The 15,644-nt window shown below is 31.2% G+C and overlaps 1 protein-coding gene across 1 annotated transcript in view; it reads left to right on the plus strand.

Moving 5' to 3' along the window:
- The first annotated feature begins 249 nt into the window (after nt 1-249).
- Nucleotides 250-15,644, plus strand: part of LOC143082507 (battenin-like) — a 28,230-nt gene continuing 12,835 nt past the window's right edge. The window contains exons 1-11 of the mRNA XM_076258210.1: nt 250-297; nt 5,148-5,194; nt 6,752-6,831; nt 7,493-7,560; nt 9,103-9,177; nt 9,776-9,828; nt 10,837-10,871; nt 13,551-13,657; nt 14,084-14,138; nt 14,764-14,933; nt 15,358-15,437. Of these exons, the coding sequence (XP_076114325.1) occupies nt 5,171-5,194; nt 6,752-6,831; nt 7,493-7,560; nt 9,103-9,177; nt 9,776-9,828; nt 10,837-10,871; nt 13,551-13,657; nt 14,084-14,138; nt 14,764-14,933; nt 15,358-15,437 (747 nt within the window). The 5' untranslated portion in view covers nt 250-297; nt 5,148-5,170. The remainder of the gene's footprint in view (nt 298-5,147; nt 5,195-6,751; nt 6,832-7,492; nt 7,561-9,102; nt 9,178-9,775; nt 9,829-10,836; nt 10,872-13,550; nt 13,658-14,083; nt 14,139-14,763; nt 14,934-15,357; nt 15,438-15,644) is intronic.

Genomic DNA, 15,644 nt, shown 5'->3' on the forward strand with positions numbered 1-15,644 from the left:
TCATTTTGCATTTATGTTTGTATCCTCAGCTGGCAAATTCCTCTTTACTGGAAAATGCATCTTTGAACTGCTGGTTTAATATTAATATACTGCCTTTCAAGTTTGTATGATCTTGTATCATGCCAATATCAATGATTACATTTTAAATACCGCGGGAAATCTAAGAACTCTTTTATGTGAAGGTAATATTGGTGTTGAGGGCAATTTCTAGCACATGACAAAAACAAACACCTTACTTATATTCCCCTGCAAACACACATGAATTTTGATACAACATTTGCAGATTTCTTCTAAACGGTAAAATATTTAAAATTATGAATAAAAAAATTAATATGAGGCAGGTGTTTATCTGTATATAGTACGAAGTCCGACGGGATACATGGTAAACAGATAAATAAATAGCAATTTTCAGTGAAAAAATACTGATTTTTGCAAAATTAAAACCACTATAAATGATTTATCTGCTATAACACTGGAAGTATTTGACTGCACTGCAGTCTACCAGTCATTATAAAAATCAACATAAAGTATATTAATTATTGTTTTTTATTAAGAACATCTGTATAACTTGTATTTCTTTTGATATGCAACCTAATTTTTGTTTGTGTTCTTTTTTAATTGTTCATGAACATTAATAATGTGTTAACTGTCGATATTTATAGTCTTTTTTTCACAGGCACTTGTCTCAGAATTCCCCCCCCCCCCCTATATACCTTAATATAACATATATAAGATATAATTTAATATAACATATATAAGGTATAAAGGGAAAACAAATTCTGAGACAAGTGCCTGTGCTTTTCTTTCTTCATATTTATGGTCTTTTCTCTCTTTGCTGTGATTACCAGTCACTCTAAATTATAATAAACATATTTACACTTTTGGTATTTAGCTGAATCCTGCCTCCGAAAGACCTTAGATCTACTCCGAATCACCTTTTGATGTCAAGCAACAATCACTTTTAAGTTGTGACGTCAAATATTTTAAATTATGATGTCAAAGTTTACAGGAACCTATGTGATTTTACGTAATAGCGGACAAATTTGCATACAAGTGTAAATACGTCTATAGATTTATAATCAATTTAACTATTGTCAGTTTATTGTCTTAATTTTGTATGCCATAACCATTTAATGTAAATGTGTTTGTGCTAATAAATATTGTCTATTGTCTATAATTGTCTATTGTCTATTGTCTATGACATATGATACAAATAAATGTAAAATCACAACGCAATATAATTTATAACAACCGAAACAATCTGATAATGACAATTTTTAGAAACAAGACCATTCCATGGAGCCAGTTCTTCATTGGTTGATTTGGTTAAGGTTGTTTCGGCCATGTAACCATTCCGCCATGCCATAAAAGTAGTTTCAGTCGGACCTGGGGTCAATTACATGCCAAAGTAATTAATTATATTCCAATTATATTGATTTTTAAATGTAATCAATTACATCACAATTACAATGCCAATGTAATTAATTACATTTCAATTACTTTTATCCAAAACTTTCAGTCATATTTTTATTTCATATTAATAGAGATTTTGTTGTTTATACTATCCTTTAATCATGTTAATAACCTTTAATAACATGAAAACATAACTTTATTACACTTTTAGTCATGATGATTAAAAAAAAACAGTAGTGATAAAAACATGAATAATTACACAATGAATAAAATAGAGTAGAATATATTCCAAATTACAGGGCCCATAAAGAGAATATAATTAAATAAAATACAATGATTAACTTAATTAAGTCAGCAATAACACATTACTGTAGTAGACAATTTAAAATATATATCATAATAAGCCCCAGTCAGAATCAGAGCCAAAACAAAATTAATACATTTTACTTTAAAGTTTCAATTAGTCATGTTTCAAAAAAAATATGATTGTCAAGTATACAGCTCTCCTCAAAAGACCAAATGACATAGAAGTTATATCTATAGGTCACAGTACATGTACTACTGTCAACAATGAGCAAAACCAATACCACATAATAAAAGGCCCCGCTATGTTGACTCATTTTCCGTACCCAGTCTCTGCATGATACTTAGAAGGACATTTATACGTCCTTGATCATACTTGTCTAAGTTGTCTTAATTTAAAAGTATATATTTCCTATAGATATGGTTATTTACCTCTATTTTTTTTTTAATTCAAAACATTGATAGGACATAAGAGAAAAAATGTATAATGGACAGAAACAACCAAGACCAAACAAGTGTATAGCCTAAACTTTATAAGCCTGAACAGGTTCATGGCCCAAACATCTCAAAAGCCAATTTTAATAATAAGAAACTCTGAGCATGCGGAAATTTATATCTGTTTTATTTATAAACATCACCGACAGTTGATCTCTACATGTACAATATTTGTGGATGCTAAAATAAGCCAAAAATGAGTTCCAACAGACCCTGGAAGAATCAAAGTAGGCCTTATATCTCAAGATTTCAAGATTCTTTATTTCTCAAACACCATAAATTTACAATGGTACAAAGACGTTCATTTATATAACATAACACAAACACACATGCAAGAAAAAAGTATCCAAATATTGTGCTCGAAAATTTGCCAAAGAACTACACTGCAAAGTGTAATGAAATTCATCACCAATCTCGTTATAATGACATAAGTTACAATATCTAAGGTTTCGCTCAATCTTATTCCATCTACCAGTTTCGATGGGTAACTTATGGTTATCTCAGCACCTCATTAACAGGTTGTAGCCATTGTCACATTGGATGATATATTTCAGCACCTCATTAACAGGTTGTAGCCATTGTCACATTGGAAGATATATCTCAGCACCTCATTAACAGGTTGTAGCCATTGTCACATTGGAAGATATATCTCAGCACCTCATTAACAGTTGGAGCCATTGTCACATTGGATGATATATCTCAGCACCTCATTAACAGGTGGAGCCATTGTCACATTGGATGATATATCTCAGCACCTCATTAACAGGTGGAGCCATTGTCACATTGTATGATATATCTAAGCACATTGTCACATTGGATGATTTATCTCAGCACCTCATTAACAGGTTGTAGCCATTGTCACATTGGATGATATATCTCAGCACCTCATTAACAGGTTGGAGCCATTGTCACATTGGATGATATATCTCAGCACCTCATTAACAGGTGGAGCCATTGTCACATTGTATGATATATCTAAGCACATTGTCACATTGGATGATTTATCTCAGCACCTCATTAACAGGTTGTAGCCATTGTCACATTGGATGATATATCTCAGCACCTCATTAACAGGTTGGAGCCATTGTCACATTGGATGATATATCTCAGCACCTCATTAACAGGTGGAGCCATTGTCACATTGGATGATATATTTCAGCACCTCATTAACAGGTTGTAGCCATTGTCACATTGGAAGATATATCTCAGCACCTCATTAACAGTTGGAGCCATTGTCACATTGGATGATATATCTCAGCACCTCATTAACAGGTGGAGCCATTGTCACATTGGATGATATATCTCAGCACCTCATTAACAGGTGGAGCCATTGTCACATTGTATGATATATCTAAGCACATTGTCACATTGGATGATTTATCTCAGCACCTCATTAACAGGTTGTAGCCATTGTCACATTGGATGATATATCTCAGCACCTCATTAACAGGTTGGAGCCATTGTCACATTGGATGATATATCTCAGCACCTCATTAACAGGTGGAGCCATTGTCACATTGTATGATATATCTAAGCACATTGTCACATTGGATGATTTATCTCAGCACCTCATTAACAGGTTGTAGCCATTGTCACATTGGATGATATATCTCAGCACCTCATTAACAGGTTGGAGCCATTGTCACATTGGATGATATATCTCAGCACCTCATTAACAGGTGGAGCCATTGTCACATTGGATGATATATCTAAGCACATTGTCACATTGGATGATTTATCTCAGCACCTCATTAACAGGTTGTAGCCATTGTCACATGGGATGATATATCTCAGCACCTCATTAACAGGTTGCAGCCATTGTCACATTGGATGATATATCTCAAACAGGTTGTAGCCATTGTCACATGGGATGATATATCTCAGCACCTCATTAACAGGTTGGAGCCATTGTCACATTGGATGATATATCTCAGCACCTCATTAACAGTTGGAGCCATTGTCACATTGGATGATCTCAGCACCTCATTAACAGGTGGAGCCATTGTCACATTGGATGATATATCTCAGCACCTCATTAACAGGTGGAGCCATTGTCACATTGTATGATATATCTAAGCACATTGTCACATTGGATGATTTATCTCAGCACCTCATTAACAGGTTGTAGCCATTGTCACATTGTATGATATATCTCAGCACCTCATTAACAGGTTGCAGCTATGTCACATTGGATGATATATCTCAGCACCTCATTAACAGGTGGAGCCATTGTCACATTGTATGATATATCTAAGCACATTGTCACATTGAATGATTTATCTCAGCACCTCATTAACAGGTTGTAGCCATTGTCACATTGGATGATATATCTCAGCACCTCATTAACAGGTTGCAGCCATTGTCACATTGGATGATATATCTCAGCACCTAATTAACAGGTTGTAGCCATTGTCACATTGGATGATATATCTCAGCACCTCATTAACAGGTTGTAGCCATTGTCACATTGGATGATATATCTCAGCACCTCATTAACAGGTTGTAGCCATTGTCACATTAGATGAGTCTTACTAATTGAACTAATTGTTATGACAAATTATATTGACAGGAACTTTCCACAAAATGAACTCAGATGCTGCAAAATAATGATATTTTTAATGAGGTTTTTTTACATGGAATATATTAGTCTGTCACATAGAAATTTTGTAGTGAATATTAGGGGTTCTTTTTTTTACCTAGTAATGAGTATTACATACTTTATGTATGTGTAACAAGATCAGCCCTTGTTTTATTCCTTTTGTCTTTCTAGAGATTTAGATGTATATTTTTGACATGTTGTGGTCATTTGTAACACATGACCACAGAAGTATGCATTGATTTAGTGTTATTAGTGTATACATGTACTTTAAAAACATAGGCACATTAAAATCAAAATCATATTATTATTTGATTTATCAATTTGTTTTTTCTTACAGGTTTGACATAATGAGAAATTAAAATGGGATCAGACTTGAGAAATTGGGTGAGTTAATGCCCTAAATTATACAGAAAACTGATACTATGTATGAATCATTTGATATGTTTGTGGTATATAAAATATAACTAAAACAATTTGAAAATTAATCATTAATATGACAGCAACCTAGAAACAAAGGTTTGGAACATAAACATCTGTGAATTCTTTGAAGAACAAACAGTAATGATGCCATATGAATATGAGAGTTGGTAATGCTTTAAACCTGATCTTTAATATCCGTGGTTATGGTTTACTGACAAGTTATGGTTAAGTCAATCTGATGCAATCCAAACCTGTGACAATTAAGTGATTTACCCTAACAATTCAAGTCTTATGAAAGAAACAAGCAAAAATGATCGCCAATATCAAAAGAAAAGTATATGTGTTATACTAATCATACTTTATATGCCTGTCCCAAGCAAGGAGACTATATTCCAGTTGTTGTTCGTTGTAACTATCTCCCATATCGATTTTTGTTGTATGAGTAAATCAGGCTTTTCTTCTTTGAATTGATTCATATTTTGTCATGTCAGGGTTTTTTGTAGCTTACTTTACATATGAGTTTGATTTATTGTTGAAAGCAGTAGAGTGACCTGTTCTTTGATCACATACCGGTATGTATAAAAAAAGAAGATGTGGTATGATTGCCAATGAGTGTATATGACTACACTTATAAGCCATAAGACTCAAAAGTAAATGAAGAATTTGAATTTGATTTTTTTAGTTACAGTTGTTTGATTGGTAACGGTAAACCATACCACACCTCCTTTGTATAAGGCTAGAGTAGTGTTTATCTATTGTTTGATTGGTAACGGTAAACCATACCACACCTCCTTTGTATAAGGCTAGAGTAGTGTTTATCTATTGTTTGATTGGTAACGGTAAACCATACCACACCTCCTTCGTATAAGGCTAGAGTAGTGTTTATCTATTGTTTGATTGGTAACGGTAAACCATACCACACCTCCTTCGTATAAGGCTAGAGTAGTGTTTATCTATTGTTTGTTTGGTAACGGTAAACCATACCACACCTCCTTTGTATAAGGCTAGAGTAGTGTTTATCTATTGTTTGATTGGTAACGGTAAACCATACCACACCTCCTTTGTATAAGGCTAGAGTAGTGTTTATCTATTGTTTGATTGGTAACGGTAAACCATACCACACCTCCTTTGTATAAGGCTAGAGTAGTGTTTATCTATTGTTTGATTGGTAACGGTAAACCATACCACACCTCCTTTGTATAAGGCTAGAGTAGTGTTTATCTATTGTTTGATTGGTAACGGTAAACCATACCACACCTCCTTTGTATAAGGCTAGAGTAGTGTTTATCTATTGTTTGATTGGTAACGGTAAACCATACCACACCCCCTTTGTATAAGGCTAGAGTAGTGTTTATCTATAGTAAAACACTCAATTAACATGATTAAGTTTTTGTGTAAAAATATCAAGAACTCAAGAAGTATAAATTACTTCATCACTCCTAAAACATTTTTGTAAATATTGAATGTTTGATACCTTTTAATTATGTATTGTATTTAAGATAATGTTTGTTGCTTTTTCAGATTGGATTTTTCTTACTAGGATCAATCAATAATTTACCATATGTGATAGTGACATCAGCAGCCAATACTATTGCAGATAGGTAGGCTAACTGTACTATTTTCCAAAATCAAAAATGATATTACAGAATTATTACATTTGAAAATTTGTATGTCGGTAAAGATGGGTTGAGGCCTTATGTTCTGACAGGCACTAGGGGATGAGTGAAAGATAAAAATCATCTTATATCTCATCCTCTGTAGTAATCATTCCTATAACAGGTCTTTTTGCCTTCAAATGGTAAAGCTAAATTTAAACCTGGCTTAAAAGTGGTACTTTAGCAAATTTACATTTCAGTAAGCAGATCCATGTATATGTTGAATATTATATACATAATTATTATTGTATTATGTATTAAAATGTTTCATAAGTATTCCATCATTTTTATTGGCACACAGTAAACACATGATGTTTTTTTTTATTGTCACACAGTAAACACATGATGTTTTAAAGTCTTAGAAATAACTTTTAGAACCAAGTAATTGGTTTTTATTTGGTTTTAGAATTAAAATGTTGTAAGAAATTTATGTTTTTTTTGTAGGACTACTAAAATATTGACAGTATGGATATTTTGAGTTTCCCAGACTTTTGTGCCACTCACAAAAATATGTTTCATTCAATACTTAACCTCAATAAAACTACAAGGAGGCATTCAATTCTTCGTTAATTCCCAGACTACAATATTGATATGTTTTATTTTACAGTTTTGATCAAAGAAATAATGTTGGTGTTGTATTCTTTGCCAATGTGGCCTTGTCTGTCATAGTCAAAAGTAAGTAGTGATTAATTATGAGAAAAAAAATATAACTTCTCTAAAAATCAGAATTATATCAGCATTTTTTTTTTAGAATACACACATATTAAATAGTTTTTTGCCTCACGTTTTTGCTATGAAAGAAATTCAGTTAAGTTCATATACAAAATTATATACCAATGAAATGCACAATGTTAAATTCAATATGTATTTTGTGAGTTTAAGATGCTTCATGAAGCTGTAGTTGTTGTTGGTTTTTTTTTTAAATTTCCCAGAATGCTTTGAACAATTCATATTTAGTCAGCCTATATTCTATAAAAGGTCTGTACTTATTTTTGACCTACATTTGATATTATTGTCGAGCCTTCGACTTTAGTCGAAAAAGTGAGACTAAGCGATCCTACATTCCGTCGTCGTCGGTGTCGGCGGCGGCGTCCACAAATATTCACTCTGTGGTTAAATTTTTTGAAATTTTAATAACTTTCTTAAACTATACTGGATTTCTACCAAACTTGGACAGAAGCTTGTTTAGGATCATAAGATAGTATCCAGAAGTAAATTTTGTAAAAATAAAATTCCATTTTTTCTGTATTTTATATATAAATGGACTTAGTTTTTCTGCGGGGAAACATTACATTCACTCTGTGGTTAAAGTTTTTAAAATTTTAATAACTTTCTCAAACTATCCTGGGTTTGCACCAAACTTGGACAGAAGCTTGTTTATGATCATAAGATAGTATCCAGAAGTAAATTTTGTAAAAAAATAAATCCATTTTTTCCGTATTTTACTTTTAAATGGACTTAGATTTTCTGCCAGGAAACAACACATTCATGCACTCTGTGGTTAAAATTTAAAAAAAAATTAATAACTTAATTTCTTATACTATTTTAAATTTGTACCAAACTTGGACAGAAGCTTGTTTATGATCGAAAGCTAGCATCTAGAAGGAAATTTTGTTAATATTTTGTACCTGTGTATCTGTATTTTACTTACAAATGGACTTAGTTTTTCTTCCAGTTAACATTACATACAATCTGCAGTTAAAGTTTTTAAAACAATTATAAGATTCATAAACTATCCTGTATTTTTACTAAACTTGGACAGAAGCTTTTTACAATCAAATGATAGTATCCAGAGGAATATTTTTATTGATTTTTTTCCTCATTTTTGTTAAGCCTGCGATTTACAGCAAAAGTAGGCGAGACACTGGGTTCCGCGGAACCCTTCCAAATTTTTAAAATGGTTAAGGAAACTTGTCTGTTTTTTTCAATTACAGCAACTTATTGATGATGTAGATATATAAGGAAAGGTTAATGGATTTATATAAGAGCACTACTCTTGTTTCCTAATCCCAATTTTTGAAATACATGTACATGTACTTGTATAATTCATATCTATTTATTCTTGTTGCTATACATAACAAATTCATTTTATAAAATATATTTACACTGAAAAGGTCTTTATTTGACCTTGAACTAAGATCAGTCCATATACTAATAAAGACATAAAAAGTAAGAGAAGAGACATTCCTTTGTGTCCACATTATTTTTATTTTCCAGGTGTGAATGGATTTCTTCTGCTAAAAGTATCCTATGGACTTAGGATTGTAGCCAATGCCATACTAATGCTGATAGGTAAGAATGAAAGGGAAAATAGCTGCTTTAAATATGTATATCATTCAATCTTTCCTGTAAGGGCTGTTCCAGAAAATACTATGTCACCCCAGGGGACAACATTTTTTTTAACCCCCATCACCCTCAACAATAAAAATAAATAAGAACAACACTCTGACAGATTTTAAGAATGAGTTTTCTGAATTGTTTAAGTTTTCAATCCATTGAAAAATTAATATTTGATATTTTTTCGCTCTTTAATGCATCTTCAAGATTTGAAAATTCTGTGTTCAATGCATATAGTGCCTGTTACTGTTTCTACTAAATACATTGCTTGTTTTCTACATGAAAACATGTAAAATACTAAGATGAGATTTTGGAATGTATGTTCTTCTCATTTTACCCATATCACTTATTCTAGGACAAAATGTACATGCTTTGTGACCTCACAAATTCCTCTTTCATTTGCCATTAAATTTGGGGTTATCATATATGGATAGATGAATGTCGAATGTCAAATTGAATGCATATTCGGGACAACGGTTATCATAAACTGTATGCATATAAAGGGTACTCAAAGCTGTTGTGATTGATGAATACTGTTTTATATCTTTAACAGGATTATTTGGTGTGGCCTTTGCCTTTGATTTCTGGTTTGCAATTGTATGCATTGTAAGTATATGTGACAGGATTGCTTCCATTCATTTGTAGATACTGAGTCAGCCATAAGTGGTTGAGGTAAGGAGGTTCTTCTTTAGCTCAGTCTGCTAACACACTGCCTTGTAATACATTGGTCCCTGGTTTGAGCCTGCCTCAGGAGCCAGCAATTTTGTTATAAAAATCAGGCTATCCGGTTACATATATATGCAACAAGTAAAGTGAAAAAAATATAAATAAGTAATGGAAGAAGTTTTCTAGATATTGGCAAACAATGAATTTTATCATTTTAACAAAGTATTCTTTTCATATTCACAAGCAGAGTTATTTAGAGAGGGATAAATTGTGAAAATGTACAGGAATGTGAATTTTAACCCTGTTTTGAATAATAAATAACACACTTCAATAAATATAGATAAATTATATAAAAATTTCAGACATAAAAGAATAAGAACAAAAGATCCTGTTTTGGGATATGTCGCATGTATTTTATGTGTATTTTATATTGATGCTCAGGAATTTTAAATGGCTAATCATACAAACTTAAACAATCAATCTAATTAAAAACCGATCTCTCATCGCTACCTTTTCTGATATGTCACGTGGGAGATCTAACGAAACCGGCTTTGAGGTCATATGTGAGTGAACTAAAAGTTATGAATTTATAATGATATGCAAATGAGTTGACGACCTATTAATAAGCCAATCAAAAAAGTTTATGAATTATTTTGACTGACGATTTCGTCGTAAATAAAATGAGTTACATCCCTTTACCTTACGTTAAACTTTCAAGATTGTGGAAGACTCAATTTTATTGGTCGAAAAAGACACACCTACAAGGTTACTCACATGTGACCTCAAAGCGGGTTTCGTTAGATCTCCCACGCGACATATCAGAAACAGGAGCGATGAGAGATCGGTTTTTAATTAGATTGATTGTTTTAGTTCGTATGATTAGCCATTTAAAATTCCTGAGCATCAATATAAAATACACATAGTTTGATTTTCTATTAACAATTACAGGTTTTTGTTGGTGCAAGTGCTGCCTTTGGAGAAAAGTAAGTTATTGCATGATACATTAAACAGATTGATAAAAAAAACCAAAAAAAAACCCAAGTGATCTGGTTTAAAACATTCTTGATATAACAGATTCGTATGATATCAAAATTTTTCTTCAATATTCTTTCAAAACTATAAATTTGATCTTCCATCAGGATGACCATTGTATTTGGAAAGATTGTGTATGGTAATAATGTGAAGAAACTATGTAAGAATTAAGACAGGTTACTCCATGTGAATTTTATAGGAATATTAAACGACATTTTGTTCATACAATCAAGCTATGACTAAATTCAGATATTTAACACTGGAGTATTGTAATGTTTGGAAAATGAAAGCCAATGTAGACAAGACTAAAATCATAATCTTTTGCAGTGGTAGACAACCTGTTAATCTTAAATTTAGTTTTGGTAAATCTGATTTAGAAATTTTTAATGAGTTTAATTATCTTGGGATTTATTTTTCTAAAAATGGCTCATTTAAAGCAAATAAGAAGCATTAGTCCAGTCAATCTAGCATAAATTTGACCCTAACCTGAAAGTAATTGCAACAGAAGATTTTTAAGTTTTAATCTTTAGCATTATACCCCAAATATACACAGAAAAAAGTCCCATAAAATCTTACTTGAGGAAAACTAAAAAAATCACCATTTAAAATTCCTATGGAGATTTGCATTGAAAAGGGAAATAACTCTTGCAAAAAAGGCAGAAATATCTATAAAAATTGATACAAAATTATAACTTTACCGCTTCAATTCATCAGAATGTATTGATTCTTGATTTTTAAGCGGTCTTTAGAGTATAACAAACAACTCTAAAGGTGTTTTCATATATTTTATCAAGCTATAATCTAGATTTCGTAATTTATTAGTTGACCATTTTATGAATTTTTCAACATGTCAAGGTAAAGAATCTCAAATTTAATAAAAATTATGAAGCATGTATTCTTCTTTTTGTGGTTTAAAGTTTCTTAAGATAAGTAAGTTGCTGAAAAAAACATAATATACAGATATAAACAATACCAAAGTTTCACATTATTTTTTTTAAATGGTTACAAAGCTTCAAATTTGCAATTTCTTTAATGAAAAATATACGAAAAAAATAAAACTACCCATAGCACTTCTGTTTTGTACATTTCATGAGCAGAAGATTATATAATTTAGTCAAAAACAAACTTATAACCCCATCAAAGTATCATACTATACACAAATTTCAAGAAAAACAACCAAAAACTGACAAAAAAAGACTAATTTTTGCAAGAGTTATCTCCCCTCCCAATGTTAATTTCCATAGGAAATTTAAAATGCTGATTTTGAGTTTTCCTCAAGTTAGATTTTATGGGACTTTTTTCTGTGTATATAAAGGACATAAAACTATAGATTAGAACTAAAATATTTTCTGTTGCAATTAGTTTGAGGTTAAATCTTAGTTTGACTGGACTACATCTCGCAGAAAAAGCTACGAGAGCCATGTATGAAGTTAACAAAAAGGGGAGAAAGCATGGCTTATCAATAAGCTGTCAATTAGATTTATTTGATAAATTGGTTAAACCTGTTTTACTTTACGGCTGCGAAATTTGGGGATTTGGAAATAATGATGATATATTAGAAAGGGTTCATTTGAAATTTTGTAAACTTCTTCTGCATCTTAAATCTTCTACCCCGAATTGTGTTATATATAGAGAATTTGGACGTTATCCTATTAGTTTAGATATCAAGGTTCGCATGATTTCATACTGGGCGAAACTGATTTTTAGCAAATTCAGTAAATTATCAGCAATTGCATACAAATTAATGTTTAGTTTATCTCATGGAAATAATGTTAAACTTTATTGGATGAAATGTATAGAATCTATCCTTAATGAAACTGGTTTATCTTATGTATGGTTAATTCAAACTTGTATAAATGAAATTTGGTTAAAGACTGTTGTTAGAACATCTCTCCAAGATCAATTTAAACAAACATGGTACTCAGATATTCAAACTAACTCAAAAACATTAAATTACCGCCTTTTTAAGGACCTTTTTCGGATTCAAAAAGTATTTAGACATTTTGGAACCTCTTGATATTTATACTTTATGTCAATTTAGACTCATTAACCATCGATTACCTATAGAAAGTGGAAGATGGAAAAAAATTCAGAGGGATAAAAGAATATGCGAACTATGTGATTTAAAAGATCTTGGAGATGAATTCCACTATGTAATGAAGTGTAAATTTATAACTATAGAAAGACAAAAGTATATAAATAAAAAGTATATTGATTATCCAAACATAATTAAATTTAAGGATGTAATGAATATGACAAAACAATCATATTTAAAAAAGCTATGTACATTTATAAGGCATATTAATTCATGTGTGTGTTCTCCTGGCTAAATTCAACTTAGATTTGTAAATAGTGTGCATATTATGTTTTCTTTAATTCTATAACTGTGCTATTTATTATTTTTGACCTCTGTATACCATTGTATTGACGAAGGTTTATCAGAATAAAGATATATATATATAGTTAAGGAAGCAAAAGTCAACAATAAAATAGATTCTTTTCTGACAATTAGAATATTCAAAAGGTCTAAGTTTGTTTTTTTTTTAAATGTGTACAAATACTGAATACTTTACTGAGTATATATATTTTTTTAATGTTTCTTATTTACATTCTGTTTGTTCTGTTTTCAGTGTAGCTCTAGGATATCTAAGATTATTTCCCAGTAAATTTGTCAATGCTTGGTCTAGTGGAACCGGTATGGCAGGGGTGCTGGGATCAACTATATACATTATATTTGGTAAGTTTATTATCTTTTATGCTCTAAAACTTGGTAATTTCAAAAGGGTAAACTTGTTTTGTGTTGTTTAAAACTGCTGCTTTTGCTCAGAATTTTGTAACTTCACAAAATGATTGTGCTTCTTGTCAAGGTAAGCATCTCCTGCCTTGTTTACATCACTTAATTATTCAGAAATCAGTAATAAAGGTAATCATTTCATGGTTTAAATCAAATCTGTGCTACCAAGCACCTTATGTTTTTCCTTCCAATTCTTTATTTTTAATTTGTACAGGTTCTGCTGTTTGTGCAGGAAATACAACCCATCAATAGAGGTTTCACATGCATTTTTTAATTGATGTTTTGTACAGGTTGTGTGTGCTGTTGGTGCAGGGGACACAACCCAGCAATTTTACTTTTTCATTAATTTTTAATTTATAATTCGTATAGGTTGTGCTGTTGGTGCAGGAGGAGACAATACAGCCAAGTTAAAAAATTTAACAAAGTAAGTCTTGTCAAGTCCCATGTATTTTAGTCAAAGGGATATAAATATCCTGGCATATATATAAACTTAGCTATCTTTATACTTTTTATTACAATAGGACAAACATTTTATGCTTTTTTATAATCAATATATGAATTCATAAAAAAGAATTAATAAGCGTTTTTGACCGGCACATTTCCACAAAAACCAGAACAAAACAGGTAAATATAATTTCTAATTAGTCCATTCTTCATATTACATTTACGGTAGTAGGGTTCATATTTCCCCCATTTTATGAGGTAGGTGAATTTATATTACCATTTACTGAATAAAAAATGAATTTAATCTGAGAGATTTGTTTATGAGAGTAAATTTCCTCTATCAAGTGCAAATTACTTATTACAAGCAATATATCAATGAAGGATTTTCAAATAATGGTTTACTTTTACAAATTGTGACTTGGAAGAAGAGTTGTCTCATTGGCACTCATACCACATCTTCTTAAATCTCTCTACACCATCTTTTTTCCTTAATCACAACTAAAAGCAAAACAAATGAGTTCATTATTTTAGTGTCAAAGTAGACAAACAGTTGCTCTCTATCCACATCTAATTAAAATATGCTTGTATTCAATGTTCTTTAACAGGTATGCCTTTCTATTGACCTCCCCAGTTGTGGTTGTTTACTTGCTAGCCTATTTCTGGATAATACAGATACCTCCAGAAAGTGAAAGTCTTACCAAAGACGACAGTGATATACAGAAGGAAAAACAACGGCTGTTAGATAATGAAGATGGAGAATTAGATGAAATATCAGGTACTTTATCTTTAAACATTGATATTTTTGCCTTATCTAGCACCAATACAAGGTTAAATGTTTCATTTAAAAAAAAAAAAGAATTGAACTGTTCTCAAGTAAAGCATCAATGTCATATCTACCAAAATCAAAAATAAATTCATTAATAGACAATTAAATAGTAAAAGGCGCATGTGTATACACTGTACGAGTAAAAGGATGAAGGATGTATAAATATTTGGGTATTTTGTGTCTTCAGTGTCAGTTTGGACACTTACATTATTATGATTATACTCTAAACTTAGTTAATAAAATAATAAAAGTGAAGGAATACATGAAGTGAAGACCGATTGGTGGCCTTTGGCTGTTTTCTGCTCATTGGTCAGGTTGAGAATTGTAAAAGTTGTAAAAGCAGGAATTCATGAGATCATAAATTCCATTACAGAATCAGTAGAACCTGTTGAAGAATCAGCTCTAAAAAGAATATTGAGATGTTTTAAACTGGTGTCATGGGTATCATTAAACGTAAGTAAAAAAGACCACAAGAAATACTAGTGGCAAATTTTACACTATTTTGATTAATTAATACTGTATTAATTTAATAAATTAGAATCATCCATTGCACTGCACAATTTCTTTTTTGAGTCTTTATAAAAAAAAAATCTTGTAGGAATTGCATAATTACCATATTTTGTGAAAATAAGCATCAATGAATTAAAACAGAACTCTCAT

This window comes from Mytilus galloprovincialis, chromosome 7 (assembly GCF_965363235.1).
Source record: "Mytilus galloprovincialis chromosome 7, xbMytGall1.hap1.1, whole genome shotgun sequence".
NCBI classification, from domain to species: Eukaryota; Metazoa; Mollusca; class Bivalvia; order Mytilida; family Mytilidae; genus Mytilus; species Mytilus galloprovincialis.